Source organism: Zootermopsis nevadensis, unplaced genomic scaffold, assembly GCF_977971745.1.
Source record: "Zootermopsis nevadensis isolate Lab colony 2312 unplaced genomic scaffold, Znev_1.0 Znev_ptg000029l, whole genome shotgun sequence".
Lineage (NCBI taxonomy): Eukaryota > Metazoa > Arthropoda > Insecta > Blattodea > Termopsidae > Zootermopsis > Zootermopsis nevadensis.
In genome coordinates, this window is record NW_028259161.1 from 3,245,405 (window position 1) to 3,259,295 (window position 13,891).

At 38.6% G+C, this 13,891-nt stretch overlaps 2 protein-coding genes and 2 long non-coding RNA genes across 7 annotated transcripts in view; 2 read left to right on the forward strand and 2 right to left on the reverse strand.

Annotated features, from left to right (window-relative positions):
- LOC110827357 (uncharacterized) overlaps positions 1–13,891 on the forward strand; it is a 126,066-nt gene that overhangs the window by 59,257 nt on the left and 52,918 nt on the right. The gene's annotated exons all lie outside the window — the stretch shown is intronic.
- Positions 1,327–4,832, reverse strand: LOC110827377 (uncharacterized). 3 transcript variants are annotated; one of them, XR_002542304.2, is made up of 3 exons: positions 3,299–3,313; positions 2,805–2,952; positions 1,327–1,585 (listed from the first exon to the last, which is right to left on the reverse strand). It is a non-coding gene; the product is annotated as an uncharacterized LOC110827377 (long non-coding RNA). The 3 variants fall into 3 exon arrangements; XR_002542305.2 differs by having other exon boundaries at positions 3,290–3,304; XR_015537594.1 differs by having other exon boundaries at positions 2,805–4,832.
- LOC110827362 (uncharacterized) lies at positions 5,226–7,444 on the forward strand. Its single transcript, XM_022058969.2, has 2 exons — positions 5,226–5,386; positions 5,999–7,444. Exons 1-2 carry the CDS (start codon positions 5,372–5,374, stop codon positions 6,422–6,424), a joined length of 441 nt encoding a protein of 146 aa, XP_021914661.2. The 5' UTR covers positions 5,226–5,371; the 3' UTR covers positions 6,425–7,444.
- Positions 10,423–11,691, reverse strand: LOC110827366 (uncharacterized). 2 transcript variants are annotated; one of them, XM_022058973.2, is made up of 2 exons: positions 11,539–11,691; positions 10,423–10,729 (listed from the first exon to the last, which is right to left on the reverse strand). In XM_022058973.2, the coding sequence occupies exons 1-2, from the start codon at positions 11,551–11,553 to the stop codon at positions 10,469–10,471; spliced, it is 276 nt and encodes a 91-aa protein (XP_021914665.1). In that variant the 5' UTR covers positions 11,554–11,691; the 3' UTR covers positions 10,423–10,468. The 2 variants fall into 2 exon arrangements, with proteins under 2 accessions (XP_021914665.1, XP_087214014.1); XM_087357888.1 differs by lacking the exon at positions 11,539–11,691 and adding an exon at positions 11,293–11,497.

Below are 13,891 nucleotides of genomic sequence, written 5' to 3' on the forward strand. Positions count from 1 at the left end.
AAAAGCTCTCATTTATAATAGCTATTGCCACTTCTTATATCGAATCTTTATAAAATGTACAGTCGTTAAACATACTCTAGCCGCAGTCATTTGTTTTGACTTCTTCTTGGTAGCTCTAAAGCCATTTTCGAGCCTTGAACTCCTCTGAGTTCTTTTTTCTGTCCCACTTAGGCAGTACTACACCAAAGATGGTTAATGTCTCCATCGAAAGTTCTCTGTATTTATAGAACACCAAATAAAACCTTGAACAAGTTTACAAGCCCTGAGCGGTATTGGAACCCGTGATTACAGTAGCAGTACCTAAGTCGCTGGCTGCTAAGTTTCGAATCGGATTATGGAGCTAACAAGAAGCTGCTTAGATAAATTACTAGACTGTATGAGTAACAGTTATATGATGTGTTTTGTTATGTCTGTTTATTACATCTACAACAAATTACAGCCCATTAGTCTTTATTTTCTTAGTTTGTTTAGCGACTTCAGATTTTGTAAATCTAGTCCTCTGTCGCCTTGTTCAGTCAGTGGACAGTTCTGAGATTCTTGTTCCGATTCACTCCCCTGGACACTCCAAAAGACACGTTTCTGTGTTTCTTAATTGGATATGTTTACTATCTGAAGATTATTCTTATTACAGTTACTTAATTTAAATTATTATTAATATTAAATGTTGTTCTTTAGAATAATTTGTCGAAACGTGTCTCCGAATTTGCTTGAACATATATCACTCCTCATGTCCGGAAAAACGGTTAACATTTTACGCTGCATAAATTTGATCACAAGTTCGCTTTCGAAAAAATGTGAGTGCTTGTAAATAAACGTCACTTATAGAAACTGTTATAAACTGTCACGTAATAAAGTAAAGAGCATGAATCGGTAAATCGTTTAGCAATAATAAGATAAACAATAAATGCATACAGAATTTCATCTATAAAACCTTACGGACACTGTCTAAATGGTAATAATAGGACTAGATGGATGGACAAAATTAAAATGTGTGTTAGGGAAATTAGACATGAAAATGTGAAATAGTTTGCATTGGCGAGTTTTTTGAAATCGCGCTGTTAGACCTCAAATATTGATCTTAGGGAATTTAGTTCAGCTTTATAAAGTGTATTTAAATGACTCAAAAGAAAATACAGTGGAGAGTTTCTCTGGAACACAATTTAACCTTCTGGTTCAATAGCTGGTGAATAGTTGAATATCTGTCAACTGCTCAGGATGGACTGTATTTTGTACCAGGCAGGTAATTAGTTACAATTCACTCAAATTCTTGATATGAAGTTTCATGAAAATAAAGTGAAATAAGTCCGTCTTAGAACAAATGCCATGTTAAGTAATGCATTTATTTAATGGGTCATTTATTAATTATTCATTAGTTTTCATATTAAGGATGTTACAATAAACGTCAGCGTCCGAAATGAGGTTTGCCATAAGTATGCCCATATCCATGGCCATGTCCGTAGCCATGCCCATGTCCGTAGCCATGTCCGCCTCCGAAGTGAGGTCTGCCACGGGCTTCTTCGAATTGGTGGCGTTTCTCACGAATCTCGCTTGCCATTGCTAGTGCTGCCATCAATAGAACTACAATCTAGCAGATAAACGAGCACATTAGACAGAATTCATAAAAAAACAATCATTATGTCTTAAAAATAATCTTTCACTTGTATGTTCATAATGAAAGTCGAATTCCGTCTGAAGCGTCTGTCGCCATGGTTACTGAATGAGGTTGCAATGTTATGGAACTAGCCGTGTTGCTCTGTTCTCTATGGTAACATGTTAAAAAGTTTTTATAGTTTTTGATAAAGTAAATATACGTTCTTATAATATTCATATCTTTCTCAAAGAAATTCATTTCAAACTTTATGATAAATAAGTGTCGATGAACATATTTGGACTTAAAAGAGATGAAGCTAGGGAATGATAGAAGAAACGTCATAAAATAGAACTTCATAATTTGCACTTTATACTAAATATTGCTAGCGTAATTAAGTCAAGGCGAGGAAAGGAGTAATGATCAAAACGTTTAGTACGAAAACCGCAAGAGACGACTTGAAATACCTAGGCATGTATTATTTATTTTGTTTCTTTTTGGTCTGTTTAACGATGCTACTAGCAACTGATAGTATAAAGAATGGAATGATCAAAACATCAATGGACTGGAAAAAATGTGGAAGGAAGAGATATTATTTCAGCATTTACCTGAAGGGACTGAGGAGACTCATGAAAACCTCAGTCAGGATTGCCGTTCTTTGGTACAAGATTTCAGTTCCGAATTCCCGAATATGAAGCAGTAGCTCTAACCACTCGGCCATGTTATTAGTAGAAGGATGATATTAAAATGGATCTAAAGTAAGTAGGATGTAAGGTTGTGCACTGGATTAAACTAACACATAATAGGGTCCAGTGGTAGGTTCTTGTGAACGCGGTAATTGGTCTTTGGCTTGCATAAAGTCAATCTCTTGATCAACTGAGCAATATCAACTTCTGAAAGAAGCCAGTATGTGATGTAATTAGGTCAAGTTTTAGTGTCTCAGGAACTATTCTGGCAGTTTGAACCAAATGAGTAATAAACGTCATTTAAGTGTTATTTTTATAGCCGATAGGTCCTGGAAATATTTATGATTCACCAGCTAACTCTCTGACGTTTCAAAATCTTGAACAATTTTTCTTAAGCTTAACGTATTCCTGTGATTAGCCATATCTGTAAATGTGGGTCTGAGGATCGAGTCATGATAACTGACGTAGTAGAAAGATGTTGAACATCTCAGGTGTAGGTAGCCTATAATTGATTATTATTTACCACTCACCAACAGAAACGTCTTCATGATTGTGTCTTGTTCAGCTTCACGACTTTAGCTCTCGATTGCTTCCGAATAAGGCCACAACACTCCATATATACGAGACGATGTTGAATGTTTACAGGTCACTCGGTCTCAGATTTCACACGTCTGGAGCCTAAAAACATCCATTCCTTACAAATGATATCATAAAACCATTATGTTCCTGGATGAAGTGTTGCATTTAGAGTTTGGAAATACTGCGCAAGTTTTATGTATGTTTTGTACAACATTTAGCTGTCTTAAATATGTGATAAAACTGTCCTTATACACTGAACCAAATTTAGGCCCAAATAAACTGTGTTTTAAACACAAAGTCTTTAATTTACACCAGTACAGAATTTAGTGTGCACATAGATGTTTGGATACAAAATATTTATGTGCCGAAATGGGTCTTCTGGTTTGTAACGCCATGTGAATTTAAAGGTAGATATCAGCGTTTCGGAGGAACGTACTGCCTATACCTTCAGCCCTTTCTTAATTTAACTCAAATCGACTTTGGTTCATTCATATGTCAGCTAGAACCCAGATTTATAAGTCATATTCTCACGAATTACACAGATAGCTTGCTGCCACGTTAGATTTCATCGCATACACATTTCGTCCGTTCCTGATAACCCATAATTTCTGTGGTCCCTAACGACCAATCTGTGACATGTCCCTGGAGACAATAACAAGTTCTGTGAAAACCCGGTCTGTATTGACTTCGTCATTTGGTACGTCAGTGATTCTCGGATAAGCTATTAAGGAGCATTAGAAACAGTTTAATGTTCGTCATCTGCTAAGAAGAATTGAGAATATGACAATTAGCAGTGAAGTGTGTGAATTGGATTTCCCAATATATCGTCGTTGTGCTTATTTCCTTTAAAGCCAAATATTAGTTTCAGTCAGTCTGATCATGCACCTGGAGAAGTATATAATCTTTTAGTTGAAAAGTAGACATGGTTAAATGTTATTAATATTGGCAGATGCTAATGCTCCGGTCTGACAAGTAGTACGCCGTCAGACAACTATGATGAGAGGAATATAAAAGAAATATGTAACAAAAAAGCAGCATATTATTATTATTATAATTATTAAAATACTTCGGCATTTTGTTGCGATTGTTATGGAGATTAGAAATATTGCGTTTACGTGATATCTAGTCCAATATTCGAAACTGAATTTTACTGATTATAGATTAAGATCGGCACTGTTTCACATATATTCCGTGATTGATATCGGTATCGACATTTTATTTAGTGCCAGAGAAGGGAATATTGCGAATTTTTACGATCCAAATCATCACCAGTTGTAGTTATATTAGAAGATGTGTTATCTGCTCTGACCTTACCTGTACGACATTAGTAAAACGAAGGACAGTTACTCAACTTCAGGACTTCCGTTTAGCATAAGGATTGCACCACATTTGTCAATCCCGTGTGTGTTGCGTACAGGGCATTTCCAAAAATTATTTCAGAACTTTGTATTTTCATAACATGTAATATATTCATGCAACACATTTAATTTTGCAGTTACATAGTTTAAATTAAACTTAATTTGCTCACTGAATTTCCGGTTTTCTCATTTAATTGTTCCATGAAACTCCCACATTTTATTTCATTTAATGGCTCGAAGATGCTATGTCTTCTTAAAATCGCCCTCCATCCAAGAGAGCAATAAAGACTCCTTGTCCACCGCTTGTAGTCTTTGTCTTGTACGTATGTAGGCTATACTCTGATGTTGCCAGAGAACCATTTACGATGATTTTTCTTTGCTGAGGATAATATTGGGACTGAGACTAAGTAACGTGAATGGGCGAGATGAGAAACGCACACCCCACGTTTTGTGCGAAAATGTCGGAAGACGTTGACTATTCAAACTAGGGGGCATTCTTAGCTTTTGTAACTCACTTTGTTGTATGGTAATCCATGTTTCAAATAAACTGATATATTTGTAATCTCCCGATATATTAATAAATAATAATTATACTCGTATTTTAATTTAAAAATATGTATATATTAGACAATACATGTGCACAGTCTTACATTTTAATTGTAGCTGTAATTTTAGTGTGGGCCCTAAGATTCTATAGTTGTGTTGACTGACAGAATATATGATTATTCCTTCTTGAAAAGCTAATTCTACGCTTAGCTAATGAAAATCCAATTCACACGCTCTATCCCTAAGGTCCATTTTAATTTTTTTGAATCTGAAAAGTGTTTTTTACAGCAGACTTCTGAATTATGGATTTTACTCGAATTTCTTTATCGATATCCTAGTAGATAAAAGAATAAAATTGTTTCCGGTTCTCCAAATATGCATGAATAATGTTGTTGATTGTTTCTCTATGAATCATTCGGTATTTCTACACAAATAGGATGTGCTCAGTTTTGCACAATATTGTGGAACCTGTTGTACTGGTAGAAGGTAAGGCCAGAACATAGCGATAAGATTGTTGCCGTATCAAATGTCAGTAGTAGCCAGAACTTGAAGACACTAGCAGTGAATTTTATTTATGCAAGCTAAAGAAACTGGAATATTACAACAACTGGGGAATGGATAAACACTCAGTAAGTGTAAAATTTGAAAGTTTTCTATGAAAAGTCGTTATCAATGTCTGGTGCGAGTACTTGTGGATTGCATAAAATGTTAACCGCATTTGAACAGAGCTACCCAGTTAAGAAACGGAGAAACTACCATTTGCAATATTACATTAAAGAGGATAAATGGAAAAAATTGGAAACAAACAAACAAACAAACAAGTTTCATATGCATTCCATTTCCAATCTGCTCTGGGGCTAACATTTATCATGTCCATTCAAAAATATAACCTGGGGTACAACTATCAACTTTTCTGTGATCATATTATCAGTAAGTTTAGCGTAATATTCGATATCCCATGGATCTACTGTTATTGGTCTTGATTTGTGATGTGAATTTGCATTGGTTCCATGGGCTCCGTAAGATTCGCAATGTAAATAGCGATTATGTCCATAAACATTTAATCTTTATAATGGGTAAGTGCTTGTGTTTTCTTTGCGGTACGGACTGAATGCTTAAATACTGTTTATGTAATCGTTAGATTCAGGGGGTAATCTCCTTATTATGGAATTTCCTTCTTCGTTCTATTAACATCCTTCCTCTTGGGACCTAATGTTTTCAGCGCATTATTTTCATTTCAGAGAGACTTTATTCTGGCCATGAAAATAGTCATTGCTTCCGTAATCCTGACGATTGTCTCATCTCAAATACCGCCAGTCGCCGGCCAGTGGAACACTGCTGCCAAACCGAATATGCGCTTTTTTCCCGGTTCGTATCCCGGAAACACCGTCGGAGCACACCCCGGCGCATATCCTGGAGGCTATTTTGGAGCCGCTGCACCCCCTTACCCCGGGATCTTTCCTCCTAATGTGGGATACCCAGTGCCAGCTTACCCTGTGCCAAGATACATCATGCCAGGACACCCTGTTTCAGCATACCCTGTTCCAGGTTACCCTGTTCCAGGATACCCTGTTCCAGGATACCCCTACGGGGTAGGGAACCCTTTTGGATCACATCTGGGAGTCCCAATGTTGTACAACAACAAGAATTCCGGAGGAACAACGTAAATAGAATGTATGCCTGTAGCTTGTAAAGCTACTGCCTTACATTACTATATAAAGTAGTGTAAAAATACCGTTGGAATGCAACGGAGGACGAGTTGTACTTTACGCTCACACCTCTACCTTTCCTTTATTCGTGTTGTACCTTTAGCTTCTTTCTTCCACATTTCGTTTCCATCTCTTCCACATCTTAAACTCCTTCCTAGATGCAGCACCCCTCTTAAGAATATCAGCTCTTCTGTGTCAGCGTTTTCTTCGAGGTTCCTTGCGCATTCAAGTTACTCATCTTTGAGTTATTTTAAAATAATTTTAATTAACAGTTGAAGAAGACGTAACAACTGAAACACTTGTAACTTCTTTCATGTGCCGCGTAGTTCAGGACTTGCAGGCAATTTACGTTTCTGAGGAACATACCGCCTCCATCTTGAGGATAAATGACCAAGTGAAAATCTCATTTTGCTGATATCTGGACTTTACCGACCTCTGTCGAAGCTTACTACTACTTGTGTATTATCCAGGCTAGATGCCGCGTCAGTGGCACCATCTATTAGCGAACTGCGTTTTACATTACGGCTTTCGTAATTAATAACATGACTTCCTCTTGCAAGGTGGGGTTATTCAAGGCTTTCTTGCCGCGGTTAACTTTGTCATAAGGTAATGGCGAAATTTCACACCAAAAGAAATATTACCAAATAGAGAATGGCTCAAAATGTTTGTACTCAATTTTCTCCGCAAATAGTGATTGTAATTTGAGGAAAAATCCTTACTGACACACTGTAGTATTCAAGCTATTTGTTTGCTTTTACGTACCAGTGCAACTAAAGAGATTTAAGGAGATCAAATCATCTACTGAGCATGAAATCTACGCTTTTCTAAGCGATACACTCCGAAGGGAAGTGTCAGACTTTGGATGAAATTGCGAAATATCGTCGGAATTGAGGGCTTGAGATTCTGATTTGAATGTTATTTGAATGAGAGCTTATGCTTCATCGTTCAGGTGAAATAAAGAATTAAACTTCTTAGTTACATTTTTGTCTACTCACACACACACACACGGAACCCCCAAGATTTTGTATCTTACTAGCTCCATAGATCATAGCGCTTCTTTAGAAGCTAACAGTAGCTCAGCTGATCAAGAAATTCCCCGCCTGATAGAACCAGCCCATTTCAGTAACTTAACTCTCGTCCCATGTATAGGCCCCGGTCTGTTAAGAGTTCACTTCTCTTCAGTATCTTGTATTTTATGCAATTCTGTCAAAGAACACAACGCTGTTGCAACGATTCTGCAGACCCAGAATGTTTGGTTCTTGGCACTTTACTTGAAAGGATAAGTTATTCTTTTTAAAACAATTCGTGAAATATTTGCCGAACAGATTGATCCATATAAATGTCGGAAGTGATTTAAGTATTTGTTACATAATGTTTGTATGACAATATTTCTTTTAGAAGTAAATTTCTGGTGTGGAATGATTTTGTTTACTCTATACTGTCTGCCTTCTTGCTTAAGTTAAGTTCGTGGCTTCGCTCTTACTGTGCTGTGATTTTTTTAAAGATATAATGCCGTGTCTTGTTTGTGTATTTACGCTGTAAATTATATGTATTTTTCTTTGATTTACGGATAGGCTTATGAAATGTAAGGTAACAGTACGAGAGTTTTTACAAATATCACGCATCAAAAACAGTAGGAGCAAGTTTGGATCTATTTAAAGGCGGTATATGTCGTCGAAGGAATGGAAAGAGTTCAAACGAATAGTTTATTTATTAATAGATGTAGCGATCACACCGTTAACCATAATGTCCATCAATCCCATGGCTCCCATGACCACCATACCCAGTTTTACCACCGTATCCACCGCCGTGACTACCAGTGTTGCCAGAACCTCTATATCTCTCGAAGTACTAAGCCATGGCGCCAGCTGATAGCACCGCATACACCACAAAGAGCTGTCTAATTAATGCACGAATAACCTAACCTAACCTAACATAGTACGAGACGGTCTTTTTTGTAGGCAAACCGAGCTCAGTGGATGTCCAACCTGCGGTCGTTGATTTCCCGGACAAACAAAGAGCCTGTGACCTATTTGAGAGTTTGACTGGAGGTAATCGTTCAAACGGTCTTGTGAATGTGAAACTATCGTTCCTCTTCATTGTCGTTTGGTGTAATTTTTAATTATATTTTCGACCTATGCGTATTTTTGTTGTATAATTTGGATCGATGGGGTGCAAGTCGTAGGAAACATTGTTTTACTACACGCCGGATTTTCAAACAACGCCATTACCATGTTATAGCAGAAATCACTGTGCACGTATAGAGGTTTATGCTCCGGTACCAGCTCTGTCTTTGTCACACCAACCACGTATTTTATCATGACTGCTGAAGAGCGAAGAAATGTTCAGCTTAGAATTCGTCTGCCTAGGTTCTTCTTTCCGGGTCTTCTGACTATTTGGAATCGGGAACAAATGAAGTCTATCCTTTATATGAACCTCAGTAAGGTGACGTAATTTAGCCCTGAGCAACGCCAGATTTATTTCACCTTATTCACTGCACATGGACAGGGCAGAGGAGGGCCATTAGTCTCCAGTCAGTCAAATAAAAAACGACTTCTTCCTACCGGAATGTCATGTTGATGAGAACGACTTGACGAGGAGGAAGGGCTGTAAAATTCAGAAAGGAAGTATGGGCGGCGGAATCTACAGAGTGTTCAGTTTAAGTAGGTTAATTCATACAAACGACGTTGTTCCAGCTGCCGAGGAAATTGCGTTGAATAATATGTAATCTTGAATGGACAGTAGTAAGTATGATAGGAAGAGATCTTGGGCTCATTTTACCGTATTTTCTGGACGTTTGTCTGGAGATACCCCAGAGTAGCACGTTATTCGCCAGAGATTCGAATTCAGTGTTTTTAGAACATAGTTTGAAACTTTATGACTTCATGTACATCAATCATTTCGGGGTTTAAAAGCACCTCCGGTTAATGGTTATTAAGTCATTCATCCATCCACAAATCCATCCGTTCACCCAGCCCCCACATCACTCATCTATCCATCTTAGTCAGTCGAACTTGCCAAAATAACACATTTCAGGGAAATCCTACAATGGCTTCTTTCCTGCAATTATCAAAATCTTTGAAATAATAATTGCATTGTTTTGTATTTATTTCTAGGGAAACTTAATTCATGCTTAAGTATTACTGGGTATAGAGTGTCCAGTTGAATGCAGTGAGTGACTCATGGTCTGAAGTTTCAGGCTGTTTTGTGACCTGTTTGTTGCAGAAATGAAATGGAATGGAGTAATAGTATCCACTTGCACGAGAACGTCTAAAACATTACACACTGCACAAGCTAAGGGTATTGAGGGTGAAGTCGTGGTAAAATTCTTCTGTTTCTGAAGACCACGGCACCTAGCGGCGTGGGGTTAAAGCTCCACACTCAGGCATGTTTAACTCATGTATCGCATTTTCTCAAAATATGTCAGTTTGCTGTGTTCCTGTCTGAAGATTCCTTTTATTTTCATTCTTTGAAGCCCAAAGCTCATGTAAATAGAATTTAAATATTCATTTCATACCTCACAGAAAATAATTTTCTCCAAAATAATCGCAGTTTTTCTGGGAATCATACGTAACCAACAAGTACATAATTTGGGCATCTCGCAAAGCAGGGTGCACAGTTAAGCTGTAAACAGTTAACAAATTGGTCTGGAAAGGTGCATGTAACATTTCACATTACCTTGTGTACTGTAGTACAGGTGTGGTTTCCTAGTTACTTAACGGGTCTATTTCATGGGAAGATACATGCCAAATTATTTCAGTCGCAAATTAAAAATTGGATCGGTGTAATATAAATATGACGCACGACGATTTTTGGAGATCAAGGTGCAGTACAAAACCGACCGACGCTCACGCTTGCAAATATTGTGACCAACTCATTTCCCAGTAGTTACTGCTGCATGCTGTCATGGCGGGTTCCACTTTAAGTTGGACACTCTGCGTATACACAATATCACATTTGTAAGGGAATTCGTTTTATTTATTAACGAAGGCAAATGTTACACTATTTGCCGTATCCATGTCTGTAATGCTTATGTCCATATCCATGTCCATGTCCGTAGCCACCATAACCACCATAGATACCATAGACGATGTACACACGTCCTACACCATAACCACCGTAGCCGCCGTGTCCGTGTTTGTACCCGTGTCCATAGCCGCCACCATAACCTCTACCGTATCCGCCATATCCGCCGTATCCGCCATATCCGCCGTATCCGGTGCACATGCTTTCTGCTAGGGCCATCAGCAAAATAAACAGAATCTGAAATAAACGTTTTTAAAGTAGATTTTGTAGTCGCCCTCTAAATGTTGAGAAATGCACTTTAGTCTCACCTGTAAACTTGTTTTTACAAGGCCGTGGATGATAGTTCCAGTCCTTGGCTGCACGTGAGACTGGGGAACATAACAACAGCATTTTCTGTGGCCATATGGTCGTGTGGTAATACAGACATTCGTAGAAATATTCATATACAGTTTAAAGGTGTTACAGAAATTTATTGTTATTCGGGATTAATTCAAAAAGATAGAATTTTCACAAGTGTATTTTTTCTGTTGGTACCGGAAGCTGTGATCGGGGTTCGATCCCCGACGGGGGCAGAGGATTTTTTTTTTCCTCTAGCCTCTGCGCCCAGATCGGCTCTGGGGCCCACACAACCTCCTGTCCAATGGGCATCGGGATCCTTTCCCGGGGGTAACGTACGGCCGGGGCGTGATGCTGACCACTCACCCCCATCTAGTGCCGAGGTCAAGGAAGAGAGGAGTTATACCTCCGCTCCCCCCCAAGCGCCTGCATGGCACGTGCTATGCACGGGACGCTTTACTTACTGGACGCTCTTCCAAAGGGTGTAAAGAGGCAGGAGCGTGAAGCAGGTCACTCGCATCCATCTAGTGCCAAGGTTAAGATTTCACTACTCAGAAATTCGTTTTAACTTTGTGGTTAAGTAGAGCGAACGACATTAACTTCGTACTTTCCAGCTTTCCAAGTCCACACGGCGTCACAACCCAGAAGACTGCCATCTTTACGCCTGCTATTCTTAACATGCATTACTTACGTAACAGTGGAATACTGACCAGGTATCTTGACATTCTGCTGAAGACTGAAGGATAACGAATAAAAATCTTCGTCACACCTCTGCTACAGGCCGGAAATTGCCACTAACCTCTTCAGAGCTCTTCAGATTGTAGCGATGAAGAGTCTCTCTCTCTCTTATATTCCGCCCTCGGCATCAAGACGGCTTTCTTCAAGGACAATATTCGCTCTGACTTATAATATATTTTATCTTACATAATTATGGGACATGAGAAGTTAGAACTCAAGTCCATTGTAAACGTAATTTGGTTTGGGCTCTGGTAAATCCCATGAATCATTGCCCGTTCGACTCTTGGGTGGTGTGCTCTGCCTTTAGATACATCTATTCTGCTCATTCTAACATTTGTACCTTGAACTTGTTTTTCGTCTCAAACAATAAAGAACAAAAAATACATTAATGGAACTCGGCTACATTGTGTTCTCACGGCGGAGATGTTGCATCGTCTGATAAAACACAAATAAATAAAATCATTCATCACGTCTATACGAGGTGCGATCGAAAGGTATCTCAGGTATTAAATTCATCCATCACCCTCGAAGTAGTTCCCCTGGGAGTGAACACAACGATCCCAGCGCCGCTGCCAAGCCTGGAGGCATCCCTGGAAATCTTTCTTTGTCAGCCGGTCAAGCACCATCTCCGATTCTGCCTGAATCTCCTTCCCTTTAGCTGAATTTTCATCTTTGGGAAGAGGAAGAAGTCATACGGAGTCTTGAAACTTTCCGATCGCACCTCGTATATATTAAGCATTGCATTTGATGTACACTTGTGACGTATGTTCTGCCCTTGAAGAAGTTACCACTTTTGAAAATAAATCATACAAAACACGTGTTTAAATGCTTGTCGTGTGTTTATAGGAAAATCCGGATAGTATTATGATAATCAAATAAGAGAGATTGAGATGAGCTGGGTGTGTCAGTACGCATGAGCTTTATAAGAAATCCACAGAAAGTTTTAGTTGGAAAACCTGATGGGAAGAAAACACTTTGGAAATCCTAGGCATATATGGGGGGACAATATTAAAATGGAAACTTAAGCAAATAAAGTGGAAGGGTGTGGGCTGCATTTGTCTGGCTCATGATACGTGCCATTGGCTCTTTGAACACGATAATGAACATTCAGGCTCCAAAAAGGACTAGGAATTTCTTGACTGGCCAACTAGCTTTAATTCTAAAAGTTTGTGACGATGGTGCGTTGTTGAAGTAAACAGTTTTCTGGATATTATCCATCGTCCAAGATTAAATAAAATCAATAAAAACCACGACGTTTCGGAGATGGAAGTCTAACAGAGTAGGTTTTACCTGAAGACGGAGATAGACTCCCGTCTCCGAAACGTCGTGGCTTTTATTGATTTTATTTAATCTTGGACGATGGATAATATCCAGAAAACAGTTTACTTCAACAACTAGCTTTGTTCCTCAGTAAGTATTCTGTTAAATAGAGTTGGGTTAATTAAACACAAAGATAATTTTAACTAAGTATTAAATAGCTTTTCGCTTCCTGCATTTATTATTTTTCTTTCATAGAAGAAATAAGAGTTGAGGAAAATAAGCTTTCAGAAAAGTTACGCAATCAAAAATTGACCTTAGGAAATACCGGCATGTTCTGATGGGCAATGCGAAAACTCGTTTTATTACGTCGAAATCAAAATCACCATTATCATGCAAATTCGTGACCTTGGGGCTGTAAACAGGTTACTGCCCCAACTTTAGATCACCGTAGAGTTACTCTGTAAGGTGCTGCTACTTCACGATCAAATGGTGCACCACGTGTAGCTGTTTGCAGTGTACGACACCTTCTGTTAAGTTTACGAAACAAGTTGATGTGTACTCCAACATGGAGTGCACACGTTTTATAACAGATCGGTTTCAGTGTTCGCTTGTTGCAGACACAAATCTACGCTTATCAGTAGCTGAAGTTTTTACAGTATTGATTTCTTAAAATTGTTTAATATGTCCCACATCGTAGACAAACTATCGTCACTAAGATTATCGTGATTTTCCGAAAATCCTCTTGGAAAACACGGAAAATGTGACTTAAAATATGTCATCACAAGTGTTTCCTTCAAAATATTCCAAAATATGTCATTCAAAACCACCTCACGTGTCGGTGCTGTGTTACGTATGAGGTCTTTTTAGTGCGTTTTGCTTTCGTATGTGTACTTTTTCATTGCAATATTCATGACAATTCGAAACCATGTAACAGGTTATCACTAGAAGGTAGCTTTCTTCTGGGTTGGAGCGCCGTGTAGTCTGAGGGAATTTCACCACCGTTTCAGAAGTCCTTGCCGCCTTCATTATCAGGGCGATAAGCAAGGACCTCTGAAACGCTGGTAA